Source organism: Hydra vulgaris, chromosome 12 (genome assembly GCF_038396675.1).
Source record: "Hydra vulgaris chromosome 12, alternate assembly HydraT2T_AEP".
Classification (NCBI taxonomy): Eukaryota; Metazoa; Cnidaria; class Hydrozoa; order Anthoathecata; family Hydridae; genus Hydra; species Hydra vulgaris.
In genome coordinates this window covers 38,624,760-38,642,012 of record NC_088931.1, presented here as the reverse complement: position 1 = coordinate 38,642,012, position 17,253 = coordinate 38,624,760, and the positions used below count along the sequence as shown (strand labels likewise).

Here is a 17,253-nt window from a genome sequence, read left to right as displayed (position 1 = left end):
ATAGCATCTGTTAAAGCAAAGAAAACCACAACGCCCTACAACTCTCCTCGAACTCAATATGAGCTGATTGAGTTATTCTGGAAAAAAGAAAGAAATCATCAAAAAAAGGTAAATACTACTAGTTCTGTTTGACTGCACTACAAATGCCTTGCACAAGGAGCAGATGACCCGAGTAATCAGGTATTTCCACATCAATGATGAAAATTGCATAGCTGAGGAAAGCTTTGTGGATTTCATTGAGTCTCTCTAAAAAACCGAAGGTCTTGTAATAGAAATCACTGAAAAATTAGAGAAGGATGGTCTAAAGATTTCTGATTGCCGCGGCTAAGATTACAACAATGGCAATATACAGAATTTTAAATACATACATACATATACAGAGGGTTGCCAAATTATTAAGGAAACTTTACTTTTTAAGTAATTTTAAAGTTTAAATGATTTTTGCAAGCGAATAAATTGTTTTTAAATAATTTTTTTTGTGTATTACAAATGTGTGTTACAAATATAACTATAATTGTTTTTAAACTGTGGCAATTGTGCCAGTTCACCCTATCTGTCAAAAAGTTAGGTTATTACTCAATTAGCTGTCAATTGTTGAAAAGTGTAGTTGGAGTAAGTTCAAATTTTGATGGATAAAAGTTCATTTGTTCAACAACGTCCAGGAGAAAAATTCCACCAGAACTGCTTTTCGGAAAAGTTTAAACATCCTGTGAGTGTAATGGTGTGGTCTGTGATTTCAGTCAAGGGTATGGGCTGCCTTTACATTGTGGAAGGGACTATGAGGCAAGACCAATACAAGCGAGTACTGGAAAACAGGCTCCTGCCCCAGGTCCAAGAATGGTTCCCTGGTAATGAAGAGTATATGTTCATGCATGACTCAGCACCGTGCCATAAAGCTAGAAGTGTTTTGGAATTCCTAACTGAAAAAAAAGTGCATGTTTGCCATGGCCGGGGAATTCACCTGATATGAACCCCATAGACAATCTATGGGAGACAAACGGAAATTGCCAAGGAAATCATCATTACCAAACAGCAATTGATAGAAATCTTTATAAGAGAGTGGAATAGCAACCCCAATCTCCAACACAATGCAAAAGTCTGCACAGAAAGCATGCCCCGACGTTTGAAAGCCATTATTGTAGCAAAGGGTAGCATTACAAAATATTAAGATTATTACCTTATTTGTTATGTTAAAACTTTTTATAAAAATATAATTAGCTATGAATAATTAATTATACTGTTTTATATTCTAAATAAAACTCTCTAACAATAAAAACAATAAAAAAATAACTACAAGATACGTATTTATTCATTAAACTAGTTTATACTTTAAAATTACTTAAAAATAAAGTGTCCCTAATAATTTGGCAACTCCCTGTATATATATATATATATATATATATATATATATATATATATATATATATATATATATATATATATATATATATATATATATATATATATATATATATATATATAAACAGATTTATATATATATATATATATATATATATATATATATATATATATATATATATATATATATACACATATATATATATATAAAACGCATTAAAAGCAAGGTTGGACCTGCTTTATCTGGAAAGCTTTAGTCTTTCTCCCATCATTGTAAAGTTGCATTTCTTTTGCTTTTCTGCAAATACTACCATAGTCACTGCTCAAAGGAGCTTTCATCTCTTGTTTTGTCACCAAAAAATTATTCTCGCTTGACTGATCATTCAGCAAGATTTCATCCCTTTATTGTATACTCTAAAAACTTTTATCCTTTTAACTACCCTACATGCTCTAAAAACTATTATTTGTCTAGTTTTTTTCCTGCAATTTATCCCTTTGGAACTCTCTCCCATTTTCATGTTTTCCTGAATACAATCTAAGACTTTTTAAGTTTTCTGTCAACCGTTTCCTTGCACTTTAACTCTATTCTTTGTTTTCTAGTAACTCCCAACATAGTGGTTGCTTCCAGCCTTGTTGGGAGTGAATCAAAATTTTAAAAAATAAAAAATGTATATATACATATATCTATATCAATATATACATATATATATATATATATATATATATATATATATATATATATATATATATATATATATATATATATATATATATACATATATATATATATATATATATATGTATATGTATACAGGGCTATTCTAGGAAAATAATTTGGGTGGTGGTATCCCAAACAAAAGTTTGCTGTGGGAAAAAAAATCCTCAATTTGTAATTTGGGCTGCACCTAAACTAGTTTTAAAAATTACTATTTCTTATGAAAAAGCCCCTAAAAATTAATTTAGCAATCAATTTAGAAGCGCAAAGCATTGCTAAAAAAATAAACCTTGATAACAGAATCGAATCAACTGCCCTCTGCCCAAGCCTTCGTAACACTAAAAGACCATAAACCAAATTTTCAAGACAAACTTCCTTGTAGGTTATTGGTTCCCTCAAAAAGTGAGATTGGACATGTAAGCAAAATTAAATTGGACAAGATTAATAATATTCTTAGAAATAAACTAAATTTGCAACAGTGGAAAAATACCACTGATGTTAAAATTAGTTCTCCATAATCGAAAATAAAAATGATTGTACATTTATTCAATTTTACATTAATGATTTTTACCCCTCAATAACTGCATATATTTTAGATAAGACAATTGAATTTGCAAAAAGCCACGCAGTTATTCTTGATGACACAATCCGCATAATAAAACATTGTAGAAAAACCTTACTTTATTTTAATAAGGAAACTTGGAAAAAGAAAAACATACATGACTGCTTTGATGTAACAATGGGCAGTTATGACGGAGCAGAAATTTGTGAATTTGTTGGACTATATATTTTAGATTTGTTAAGTAAAATAATTAATATAAAAGATTTAGGCCTTTATCGCGATGATGGTTTAATAGTAATGCGTAGAAAATCTGGTCCACAGCTCGACAAAATTAGAAAAGATATAAAATTTTTTTAAAATATTGGCTTTCAAATCAAAGTAAACATAAATTTAAGAATTGTGAATTTCCTTGATGTCACATTTAACCTTTCTGAAAATTCATATAAGCCTTTCAAAAAACCAAACAATGAATTATTGTATATTAATATTAACTCAAATCATCCACCCTAAATTCTAAAACAAATCCCAATTTCAATTAATAACAGACTAAACCAAAACTCCTCTAATGGAAATGTATTTAATTCCTCTAAACGAATACTTGAAGATGCCCTAAAAAAAAAGTGGTTTTGAAAATTTTGAACTAAAATTTGACCCTGAAAAAAAGAATACAAAAAAACAAAATAGAACTAGAAATATAATTTGGTTCAACCCCCCATATAACAAAAATGTTTCCACTAACATAGGAAAAGTGTTTTTAAAATTGGTTGATAAGCATTTCCTGCCCTCTAATAAATTACATAAAATTTTTAATCGAAATACAATTAAAATTAGCTACAGTTGCACAAAAAAATATGGAAAGAATTAAAAAAGGTCACAATAATGCTTTGTTAAACAAAAAAGAAATCCTAAATGAAAAAACTACAGAAAATTGTAATTGTAAACAAAAAAACAATTGTCCAATGAGTGGAAGTTGTTTATCAAAAAATGTGGTATATAAATGTGTTGTTTCCTCTAAGAATGTACCTAATAAACAATATATTGGCATAACAGAGGGTGAATGGAAAAAACGTTTTGCCAATCATAAGCAATCTTTCAAAAATAAAAAGTATTCAAAAGACACCATGCTGTCAAAATATATATGGGAATTAGAAGAAAAAAATATTGATGATTTTATACTGAATTGGTCCATCCTTAAAACAGCGCCTGCATATAACAATATTTCCAAAAAATGCATACTATGCCTACAAGAAAAATTTGAAATAATTACACATGCAAATCAAAAATGCTTATTAAACAAAAAATCGGAATTAATTTCTAAATGTAGGCGCGAAAATAAGCTTCTCCTAAAAAACTATAAAAATAAATGAGTTCAAAAAATATTTACATTAACTACCCTTTTTTAAAAGAACATTTAAAAAAAAAGCATAAGTAATCATTTCTAAAGAATTTTTTTTATAATAGTGTCAGCAAATTCCACAAATGTGTGAAAATTTACAGTAGTTAAGACATTTGCGACTTGTAATTTGTAATTTAATTTTTGTAATTTGTAATATAATTTTTTCTATAAATTGAAGTTTTATTAATTTGATTATTCATTTCTGATGAATCTTTGTTGATGAAACAGTGTAAAATGAAAAAAATTTTTGTTAAGTGATTTTCTACTAATACATATATATATATATATATATATATATATATATATATATATAATATATATATATATATATATATATATATATATATATATATATATTTATATATATATATATATATATATATATATATATATATATTTATATATATATATATATATATATATATATATATATATATATATATATATATATATATATATATATATATATATATATATATATATATATATATACATAAAGATGTCTTAAACACCTTTTTCAATAAAAAAATCATTGTTTAAAAAGTTCTTTAAAAATAGGTTAACCTGATACTCAAATAAAGAACAATTTTATAAATAAATTGTATTATAAAAAAAAACAATGGTTTTTGAAAACAAAAATAATATATAAAAAGGTATGAAAAAACTTGTAAATTTTAATGTTTTTTACATTTAACATGATGACTTTAGTTTTGATGCAGTAAAATCAAAAAAAAATCTAAACAAATGTTTACACGAAAAAGTTATAGTCTTTAAAATTTTTATAAATTTTATTTGAGTTCCAGACTTTCCTTTTTTTGAATATTTTAAAATATTATTAGAGATCCGATAAATAGAAAATGGACTTCATATTAATATTTAAAAAGGCATGTACTAAATATTGCACAATTGAGCTTAAATTAGGCTTAAATTATTTACAAAGTTATGACTTTTTATCTAAAGGGGGGTTTATGGCATCCTAATACATGTGTGCATATTTTTTGCCAACCTCAAACACTTGTAGATTGGCAGTTAGGTCGGCATTGCCGACATAATATCAAATCATTATTAATATCAAAATTATGATCATTAATTCCATATAACAAAATTAATTTAATATAATAAAAAGTTTTTATGACATTATAACCAATATAATAACCCAAAACTAAATTGTGATAAAGCAAACAAAAGATGTTACATAAAAGATTGTTTTAAGAAAAAGTAGTCTTTTCAAAATGCGAGCTTTATTTGTAACGTTTGTTATAATTAAATTGTTAAAGTTCAATAATATTAAATCATTTTTTAAATAATTTTTAATTTTTAATCCGGTTTGAAAATAAGCTTAACTACAATGTGATTGTAATTAAATGCTTTAATTGACGCATTTAATTTTTTATGATATAAATATATATAAGCTGAGTTGAGTTATATTGATATGTGTTAATCGCTTTGTTGTTTAAGTGGGATAGTATTATGTTTATTATAAAATATTATAATTACACCATGTTCAATTAAATATTATTTATTTTCTTTGGTATTACTCATTTTATTAAAAAATTTATAAAATGTTATAAATTAATAGAATTTATAGCCTAAATATGAAGTAACCCTTCTTAGTATAAACCTGACCCTTTACTTATAAGTCCCCAATAAAACTGCACAGATGGCAGAATGTTAAATATAAGATCATTATCAATATTAATTTTAAACAGTATTTAAAATTCAATAATATTTAAAACTCTTACCGATAATTACACTTTCGTAAATACACCAAAACAGCATTTCGAAGAGGTGATTCGTTATATTTGCTGTGTTTTCCCCATCCAGTAATTACTGATATAGAATTGATACCAACTGAAAAAAAAATTATTATAATAAAAATTTTTTTATTATAAACTAATAGAAAATTTTATTTATTATTTATATAACTATGCTAACTATAATAATCAATTTAAAGATTAGGACTCTCTGAGCCAGAAGAGACAACCTCATTCAAAGATAAAAACAAATATAAACAACATGAAACAGTGTTATCAACACAAAAACACAACTCATCAGCACTAAAAGATCATCATTTAGAACCAGAGCTATTCTTCTGATACTAAATAAACAAAGAACAAATAATTTACAAAAAACAATTACCATTAGCACTTAATTAGATGCTAACAAAGTGTTAATGGTTAATGTTTTTTGACTTAATTAAAAATTTAAGTTTGTTTCTATTTCTTTCTTGAACCCAATTATTTTAAAAATTTCTTAAATGTTTTTTTTTAATTTATTGCTTTCTTTCTAGATTTATTTCAAAGTATATTAGGCCACCATCACAATAGAGACTGATACTGTCTTTAGATATGATTTTTGATAGAGAGTTTAAGATATAACTCTGTGTGCCATCATTAAAAAAACAATTTAAAAAACTAAAATAATAGATGTTAAAATTTTTTACACAAAAAATCATGTTTTTATTACATGACAATTGTGGTAGGTATGAAACTTTAAGTAGTAAATACAAGCATTATAAAGTTATTTGTTTTCATTTAGCATAATTCACATATTTATACAGCTTTGATTTTATTTAATTTCATTGAGCACTTTTATCAAAAATACATACAAGTACTTAAATAGTCTGCTGCTTGGGGCTTTAGTACATATATCAACAACATTATAGCCTGTTCCTGCAATGGAGTGCTGCTACATCAACTGAGAGTTTGGGCTGGGGCAGCAATCTTTTCTCTTATTATTCTTTGTTTTTTCTTTTTTCTGAAAAAGTCATATACTATATGGTAAGCAAAAAGAGTAAGCAATTGCTGATCTGTATACTCTTTAGTAGATTTAGATAAGCATTTGCCAAATTTTTTTGCCTACTTTACATCCATTCAGTTTTTTGAGAAAAAGAAAAAAAAACAAAGAATAATGAAAAAAAAAATTGTTGTCCCAATGTAACACTACCTTTACATGACCCTATTTAGTATCAATCAATGTGTGTACTGAAGTCCCAGACAGCTGGCTGTCTCAGTTTGATGTCAGACTGCATATAAAATCACGCAATATAAGTTTCTCCTATTGAAATAAAATAAAAGTGTGTCTTGGATCTGCAACTTTGGGAAATAAAATTGCTGTATAATTGTATAATGTAAATGTGCGTGGTTTAATGTTACGCTCCATTACTCAACATTGTTACATTAAAAATGCAAGCAGTTGTTGAAGGAGAAACAGTCAGAGTGTAGTAAACAAAACATAACAGCAAATTGTTTTGGTTATTTGCTATTTGTTATGGCTCAAGAAGTTAGATTTAGAGCCAATTTTCAGTAATTCTGCTTAAGATTTTTGACACTTTTGATTTTTGATTTGTGTATAAAAACTTTTATAGTAGTTAGTGAGATGTCTTTAATAGTACATTCAACAGCCTGAGAATGGCATGGAATACCACTCAAGAAATCAACGTGGAACTGGAAATGTTTAAGATTATCATTAGAAACAGTTAATAAAAGTGGTGGTGGTGTTGCAATAGCAACAGATCATTCAATCATCTTTATGAATGACAAAGCTTCCGGATCAAGCTTGATGCTTGATTTATCAAAGACAGTTATCTTGCTAATTTGTGATGTAGGTGGTGCGTCAATTATTTTGTCACATGAAAACTGATGAAATGATACATTTTCATTTGAAACTCCTCCGAGAAAAATGTTTTCAGGATGAGCATAATTTTTTTTATACATATACAACAAAAATACGATTGGTCTTTGTAAGCCACCTTGCATGGTGGAGATTTCCTGGCATAGCAGTCTGGAGGAATAATATTTGATCACAAGCAGTGTATTCTTGCTGAACAGCTAAGCCAGCTTTGAGAAGGTATATCTGATCAGAGCTTAAATATTTCTTAACATCAACACTAACATTTTCATATGTTTAAAGTTCACAATAACTAAATTTTTTGGATCAAAAAATACCTGTTGAAGTAGCTGGACCTGCACCATTGCAAACAACAGCTGCTTAAGTGTGTGATGATTTAATCCTGTTGATGCTCAATGATAGCTCTTGTACAATATCAACAGCTTTACTACTTTGTGGCATGACATAATTGACATACTTGTTTTGCGGAAATGAAACTATCACATAATGTTCTTCTTTAAAATTTTTTCAGATGCCACTTGTTTCAACAGAAGTAATATCCTGCTTTCCTTCAAATCCAATGCAAAGTACTTCTTGGACTTCAGCAGCATGCTTTTTAACTTCCTTTTTTTCTCCACATATTTTTCTGATGACAAAGTTTTGCTGGATCAGAAGCATTCTCTGGTGTTAAAAGATCAAAATCTTTTAGTATGGCATTTGCTATTTGGCAAGCATCCCTGTTACTGGTTTTACACCTATCCATGGCCTTACACAACTCAGGATATTGTTTAGTGTTGTAAACCTTGATCTCTTCATCACTTGAAATCTCATTATCACTTGACATCACTTTATCATCTGACATCTCAATTGACGAAATTTCTTCATCTGACTTTGAATGTTCATTATCATTATAATATGTTTCACGTGGATCAATTTCTTTATTAAACTTCAATTTCTTATCTGTAATTGGTAAATTGTATGTTTTACTTCCTCTTTTTTATCTCTTCTGAAGCTTAATTGTTTCTTCTTTGTCTACTTTTCTTATTACAATTTTCTGTACCATTTTTTGATCTATCCAGATTTCACATTTTCCTGATTCCCAAGTGTTTTTTTGCAGTGAACATAATCATGTACTTTGTTAATTAGTCTCTTTATGTGATTAACTTAGCTGCTGACTTCAATGGTAAGAATATTTGCTTTGTTGTGCAGTGCTTTAATTTCATTAGCTGTGACTGTTGCTTTTTCAGTAACACTAGTGCAATTGTCAATTTTTAATAAAATGCTTTGAAAACATCAGCAGAAGTTAGCAGTTGGTTTGTTTGGAGTGGTCTAGATTGTCAAAGAATACCATGTACACATTTATCGAGTAAATAGTTTTTCTGTAGTCTTGAAGCAAGAAGCTTCAGTAACTGATACAAATATATTTGTCAAGTAAGTAGTTTTTCTGTAGTCTTGAAGCAAGAAGCTTCAGTAACTGATACAAACATATTTGTCAAGTAAATAGTTTTTCTGTAGTCTTGAAGCTTTCTCTTTAGACAGTGATATGCCTCTAACAAGATTATTCAATAAGTTTAACAGTTTTGGCTCAAAAATTTTATCTACCAATGTATAATCTGGAGCTTTCTTTTTGTTCATCCGATCGCATAAGCTTTTTGTACAAGCAGAACAGATTTGATGTGGCATACATGGCTTATTTTGGTCACCTAGGTGGCAACCAAAGTAAAGATTGTACATTTTCAAAAATGATATACAGGTAAACCAAATTTATTTAAGATAAAAATTCTAGAGTTATTAGAAAGTCAAACAATTGATTAACATATTAAAAAGAACGTGGTTACTAAATTCAAGAAATAAATGAAAAGGGAAATTCTTTGATAATAATTCTGCCTTTATCCTTGGGAAAGGTAATAAGATCAGAATCATGTGTTTGAGGTTGTGAACAAAATCATTTAAGGTTTGCTTTTAAATTGATAAAAAAGGGATGAAAGCTACCAAGTCTGAAGCCTGAAGAACTAAATTCAAAAAACAAACATGAAAAATTTTATGCAGAGAGACCAAAGACATCAGCCCAAAGATCATCACAAAAAAACTTAAATTCTAAATAACCTAAAGGTAGTTGTAAGAAGTACAATGATTGACTGAAAATAATGTTGAAGAACAAGATAAAAATGCCAGTGAGATCATAGCATGGTTTGGACAACCTCAAGAAAGGTGAGAAGGAACTAAACACAAGCTATGGTCAGAGACAAAACATAAATAAAAGAGTAAAGGTAAGTGATTTAGGTTGTTCAGAAAACAATTCATAAAGTTGACTGTATCTGAATAAAGAATACAAAAAATAATAGTTTTGATCTTTATTGCCAGCAAGGTCAGTTGTACTAGAGCCAAGCCATTCAGTATGATACCATAAACAAAATAAAAACAACAAAATTGGCAGATAAAAAGAAAGAAAATGTTTGGAAAAATATATAGGAAAAAATATGAAAAAGAGTGCATCTTAAAAAGAAGGAAAGCCTCTCGATGTATTTTATAAGTAAAACGCCTCTCGATGTATTTTATAAGTAAGGCACACAGACATATACACATAGTTTTTAAGCTTCTATTATGCTAAGCCGTCTACACATTTTTCACATCGCCTTAATTGTTTCATATTAACTTTCAATTCCTGCACATTTTTTATTCCCAATTATTTAGGACTTTGTAATTTTGGATACCTGTTGTTTTTTAACATTCGGGTTAGTGCACCTAGTTCTAACCACCCCCTCCCTTTTGGTCTACTATGTTATTTGTAAATATATATAAACAATTATTAATAATAAATCTTTGCTTGAATTTGTGCTTTTGTACTGGACATATGTTCAACACCTTTTAATAGTTTTCAGCTAACTCTTACTCTGATATCATCTTTTCTCCTTCTTCCCTGAGGCTCTTACGGCTGTATGTGTTCCACTAAAGTAACTGGTTTTCAAGTCCGGTTGCGAATGATAAATGTTAATTTAAGTATACATATTGCAAAAAAAAAATCTTTTGAAAGAATAAATTTAATAACCACCCTAAAAAAACTTAACTAAAAACAGTACACAAATTATTTAAATTATTCATTTTTTTCTATTTAAGTTTATTTTAATTTCATATTTTTTTAGCATTGCTTTCTTTATTTTTGAATCTTAGTTTTTTTTGCAAAGTATTGAAATGCCTAATATAATAAAACTGGCAAAAACAAATTAAAATATTTTGGTGTAGGAAATACACATTTGTATAAAATTACATATTAGAATATCTTATATAACTTATTAGAATATAATTTTACAGAACTTAATAATCCTCAATTGCACATGTTTGACAATTCTTGGCAGCCATTAAAGCCGAGTTAATGGCGAGAAAGAATCTTTAAGCACTTTTCTAAAAGGAAGTGTAAAAAATTGATGTAAATAAGAAACTTACGTAAATTGATAGTAATAAGTCATTTACATTTAATGTAAAAATTCCATTTGTACAGCTTACTTATGTCTGGAAGTATAATTGCCAATAGGTTAGGTTGAGTTTGCAGGTCATATATCGAACTTTCATATATAATATATGTTTAATAAGATAACTTCAAATCCACCACTAAGTTTTAATGCTTAGCGGTGGATTTGAACCCACAAATTCATTTGGATAATGGTTCAGAAGACAGCGCACTAAACCACTGCGCTACTGAGGATATATATCATATCGAAAAACAAACAATTTTATAAATTTTTTATGTAGATTGTAATGGTTCAATACTTTTTAAGTAGGTACTCTAAATAAGCGCAACTATATCACACAGCATTTTACAGAAATTTAAAAGAAATATTTAAAAACCACATTATTTTATCAACAACAAAAAAAAAAAGTATAAAAATTACATTTAAATTACTATTATACAGAATTTTGTTACTAATAGAGATGTAATATGTAAATGTAAAAAGCAATATTCAAATGTAAAAAATCCACTTACGCTATGTACAAATACCTGTGTATGCGTTAGTACTACTGACAGTAAATTAAGTTTGATGACTATTGCAGCTCAGAAAACATCTTATTGAGAGTTTATCACAAAAAAGTTGCTACAAAAAAAGTCTAACAGATAGAGTTAACTTGTTTGACATAGATCCCTGTGACCTATTTTCTGGATCCTCTTTTGCTTTGTAAATAATTACAGTCTTAATGAGAGGTTAAAACTTTGTTATAGTTCTTTATTATACTTATATATATATTATAACTTTATTATAGTTTTAAATTTCGAAAAGCACCAATAGAAATGTCATGCAATTGCCATTATGTTAGAGATACTTATCTTAAGTGTTTACATAATCAATTAGTTAAGCGTGCACATCTAAGGTAGTAAATTTCTTAAAGTAGGAAGGTGTTAAATTCAGAAATAAATATACAGGATCAGAGTTTTAATATGTTCTAAATATGCTGGAAAAGTGCGCAAAGCACTTTTTGTTTTTGCTCCAAGAGCAATATTTAAGAGAATTATTTTTCTACCGCTTAATAAAAAAATATTGAAGTAAATAATAAGTATAGAAATAGAGGTCAATAGAGGATAGATAAATAGAGGAACAAGTATAGAAATAGAGGTCAATAGAGGATAGATAAATAGAGGAACAAGTATAGAAATAGAGGTCAATAGAGGATAGATAAATAGAGGAACAAGTATAGAAATAGAGGTCAATAGAGGATAGATAAATAGAGGAACAAGTATAGAAATAGAGGTCAATAGAGGATAGATAAATAGAGGAACAAGTATAGAAATAGAGGTCAATAGAGGATAGATAAATAGAGGAACAAGTATAGAAATAGAGGTCAATAGAGGATAGATAAATAGAGGAACAAGTATAGAAATAGAGGTGAATAGAGGATAGATAAATAGAGGAACAAGTATAGAAATAGAGGTAACTGTCTGAATAAACTTACCAAAACCCATAATTTACGAATCTGGAAATCTTGTGTTTAATATTTTTGGTAGTCATGACTTAAATTAATAGAGAGAATTTGACTCAACCCAGACAGTACTTGGTGGTTTAAGTAATAAACTATGCAATTGCCTTATACCTGTTAATATATCAAAGGTTGAAATAAAAAAATTTTTATGCAGCCTCAGCAATGCACACCAAAATTAAAAAATCAAAGATTTTTAAACGTTATTTTAATAAATAATTAATATATAATCTTTATTTATACTATTTCTTATACATCTTTTTTTTACAAAAATTTTTATACCATTCTTACAATCTTCTATATGTGCTTTGAGTGCTTTGATGCCTTCATTAACATGAAGTCCATGCAAGTCTATGATATCTGGTGAAGTTTTTGCATTCCTGAAAATACCTTTAATAATCCATCATGCTTTTCTATTTCAATTTATGTCAGATTTTCTTACAAAGAAAGAAAGAAAAAAAGGCAATTCAGAAAATTTACCTTCGAAGAAGTGTGATTTTAGCAGCACGAGCATGTGCTTCTTTCATTTTATTTGTATAACCGCAAGCCTAAATTTTTGAAAAGAGATAACCATAAATATTTTCTATTTGACTTGCTTAATAAAAAATCACTCAACTTTCAAATAAAATACCTGGTCTGCATAATATTGGGCTTGAGGTCCATTCTTTTCTTGAAATGCCTCAGCAGCTTTTTTAAAATATATTTTTCGCAATTCCGCAAACTGGTTTGCCTCTGCACGTAGATCATTATAACTTTGATCTTTTTCTGAAAGGTTTTGAAAAACATTGTTTTCGTTTTTAACCTTGACATTTTCTTCAGTTTTTATAGTAAGCTTGTGGGAAGGAAATTCAGCAGCTTTCCAACCCTTAGCATAAATATTATCAACTCCATCCTTTAAATTACAAGAAAAGTTCACCAGTGAAATAGTCGTTTTTAAACAATACCTAAAAGGTTTGAAAACGTAAATCACTTTTATTAAAGAAAAAAAAAGAAGAAGTTAAATCAACAAAAGTAATCTTTTTCAAAAAAACTGTTAAAATACCCATTCAATTCGAGCACATCATTAAGAGCATCTTTATCTGCCCCAGGAAACCTCTTGTAAAGCTCTTCACGAATAGACATTTGCTTGAGTGTTAATTGCTTGCCTGAAGAATCCTAATTTTTACCAATAAAAAGCAGCCAATAATATTAAATGCAATAAGAATTTATTTTACAACAAAATAATTTCACATAATTATAACTATAATATAAATATATTATAATGATGTATAGTATTTATTTATTATAATGCTTCCGATAAAATAAAATAAATAAGTACCTTGGTAAGATTTTTTATGCTATGTAAGGAATCTGTAAAATAAAAAATATAATCATTTACTTTTTGTTTTAAAATCTATATAAAATTTATCAAAAATTAAAGTTTTAAAAATATACCTGAATTTGTGTCTTTAATATAACTAAAACCAATAGGCACCGTTTTTCGTTTCTTTTTAGTATTACCATCAACATACTCTGTTTGATCAGTTTGATGACCTTGCAATCTACGCAACTCTTGTCCTGGCCAAAAATAAATAAAAAACTAGCCAGATATATTTAATTTGGCTAGCAACTTGAGATCGCTTTATGTATATATATATAAAAAAAAAAAAAAAAAGTAAAAAAAAAAAAAAATGCAAAACAAAACATTACAACAAATTATTAAAATGCAAAACATTACAAAAACTTACAACAGAAAAAATGTCTCCTTACCGTACTTTAAATCTGTTTGGTCAGTAGACTTTCTTTTCTATAATAATAACTTATTATTATAGCAAATGTGTTACACATTTATAATTTGTAATACATTATCTTTTTATAAAGATATATAAAAAGATAATGTATTACAAAATATAAACCAAAATTTGAAGCAAATTTGAGGTACTACCTCAAATTTGCTTCAAATTTTGACCACCCACAGCTTTTATGAAAAAAACACAATCTTGAAAATTTCAGCTTGATTGACCAAATTGTTCAAAAGTTATAATTGAATCGATATTGAACAAAATCGGAAAAATTTGAGTATCTAAAGCTTACAGTAGATTTTTTCCAATTTTACCAGATCATAACTTTTTAAATAAAATAGATGATCACCTGAAATTTTTTAGGGTAATAGTTTTTTACCCAAATTATCTATTTTTGCAGGTGTTCTAGACTGATTTTAAACAGTTTTTGAGTTCTTACACCTTAAAGTTGCTAAATAACGCAATATTAGAAAATTTTTTGGAAACTTTAATGTGCCACAGTTCAATACCAACAGACAAGCTGTGCTAATTTTTTGTTACTTTTGTATACTTAGAGTAATCACTTGTGGAAAAAATTAACATTATGTGTTAAAAGTTATTTTAGCACTTGCAGCAACCAGTTAAAATATCACTTTTTTTAAAAAATACGATAAATTACATTCACTTTGTAGGCTTAGAAAGTAGTGTAGATAGTTAAAATAAATTATGAAACTTTTTAATGGCAAGGTTCTATATATAGACAATCACCAAAAAAAATTTTAAGACCTATACTCCATCTTTTGAAATGATTGTAGACCTATGACTTGGGTGTATATTTTTATTTTTTTCCTAAATAAATATAATCAGTTTTTCCTAAAGTAAAATTATCAATATCTTAACCTAATTTATTTGATATGATTTTATAATATGTATTTGTTAAATTTTATGCATATAATATAATTATAATGATATAATTTTCAGATGGTTATAATTTTCACATGGGTCCAATTTGAGTGTAAAATACTTCAATTGCTTCAAGTGTTTGTATTAAAATCTAAATCTGCACAGTATTTTCTGGATTTTATTATTTTAGTTTTTAATATTGCAAGAACCAAAAAGTAAAAGTTTTGTGTATGCAGTATATTTATATGCAGAAATAGTTTACTGGTTCCATTTTAGACAGTTTTAATCACATTTATACTTGAGATTTCATTTTTAAGATTTTATTACTGGAAAAGTATAAAAGTTTATTTTTAGATTATAATGTTACATGTTTAACCCCTCTTTTAAATGATTTATCCAATCTTTATTTAAAACTCTTCTTGTGTGGGAAGAGTTTTAAATGAAGATTGTGATAAAATGTCATATTGTAGAATGGTAGGAAGAATAAGACTATAAGATACTGATATTAAAGTTTTAATGCAAAGGATATGATACATTTTTGAACAAAATGAGGAGATATGTTTTCCCATGAAAAAGCCTATATTCCTAGATATGAAGCACTTTAAAAATACTGTTGTGATCCATTTAAAGTCCACAAGAAAAAAATTATCAAGGGATTGTGTAAAGTCAACATATCAATAGCAAATCAACTTAAGATCATATCTGGTCAAAAAGTTCGTACTAACTGTATGAATGAGTTCAAACTTGAAAAAATTACAGAAAGTAGTCAAGATGAAGCTGCTGAAGATTTGAGTTGTTCAGACCTTGACAGTTCTTAACAAGAGTGTGTCTTTATTGGAAATATCTCCCCTCAAAAATGTAAGAAGACGCGAAAAATTAGGATATGGAAAGCAAAAAGCTAAAAAATTGCAACAAGTTTGACAAATCTAGTAGTGTCAGCATTGGATATAGACCCAAAAGATAAAGTATCAGAAAAAGAGCAAAAATGTATAAACTGTAATGATATAGACCAACTGTTAGATGCAATAAAAAATAAAATGAAAATAAGTTTGAAGAAAGAAAAAGTTCAACTATTTACACTAACTTCTGATAGTTGGTCAATTGAAAAAACTTTCAAAATATTTTCAGAACATCTTGTTAAAAAAGCTCAAAAGTTGAAAAAATAAAAAAGAAATACTTGCTAAACCTGAGGCTAAAATAGGACAGTCTTTGAAAGATATTGTTAAACAAAAAGTCATTGAAATTTATGAATCTGAAGAGTTCCCATGACAATGTCCAGGAAAAGAAAAGGAAAAGACTGTTTCTGTTTGTATAAGTAATGTAAAAGTTCATAAACAAAAACATTTAATATTAATTCAATTGAAGGAACTTTATCTTGAGTTGAAGAAGTTATACCTAAAACACAAAGTTGGATTTAGCAAGTTCAGTGAGCTGAGGCCAAAGTGGTGCATTACAGTTGATAGTAGTGGAAGTCACTCAGTTTGCGAATGTTCTTATCATCAAAAACTAAGTTGATGCATGCTGCTTTAACTAAATAAATCAATTTAGGGTGTCCACTGACCGAACTGCACTTGTCACAGTCCAAACAAGCATTATTGAGTTTATTGAAACTCTAAGTGAAACTTTGTATGATCTTTGTCACCATCACTTTATCAAAAAAGCACAACCCTCCTACTTATCAGAGGCAAAAAGAACATTAGATCAACACATGTACCATCTTGAAGATCACAGTATAAATGCTGAGCACCACTTCTTTGCTACATCCCATGGCAAAAGTCTATGTGATAGAATCACATAGACTTTTGCCATGGGATGTAGCAAAGAAGTGATGTAGCATTTTTGCCAATCAACTTGTTTCTCCGAGCAGCAGCCTTGTTTGTCAAGGTTCGTGTTTTGGAGTTATAGAGTTGGAAGAGGGTTATAACCACAAGTAGCCTCCTTATCTGTAGTGGTTGTCTTGGCCTTGGGAAGGTGAACTACA

General features: G+C 27.8%; 1 protein-coding gene across 1 annotated transcript in view; it reads right to left on the bottom strand.

The window, feature by feature from the left end:
* The window catches only part of LOC100212449 (NEDD4-binding protein 2), an 80,248-nt gene that overhangs the window by 24,944 nt on the left and 38,051 nt on the right, over positions 1–17,253 (bottom strand). The window contains exons 10-17 of the mRNA XM_065813161.1: positions 14,359–14,395; positions 14,044–14,166; positions 13,928–13,959; positions 13,652–13,764; positions 13,241–13,553; positions 13,090–13,157; positions 12,892–12,989; positions 5,775–5,883 (exon numbers count right to left, since the gene is read on the bottom strand). Coding sequence (XP_065669233.1) covers positions 5,775–5,883; positions 12,892–12,989; positions 13,090–13,157; positions 13,241–13,553; positions 13,652–13,764; positions 13,928–13,959; positions 14,044–14,166; positions 14,359–14,395 — 893 coding nt within the window. The remainder of the gene's footprint in view (positions 1–5,774; positions 5,884–12,891; positions 12,990–13,089; positions 13,158–13,240; positions 13,554–13,651; positions 13,765–13,927; positions 13,960–14,043; positions 14,167–14,358; positions 14,396–17,253) is intronic.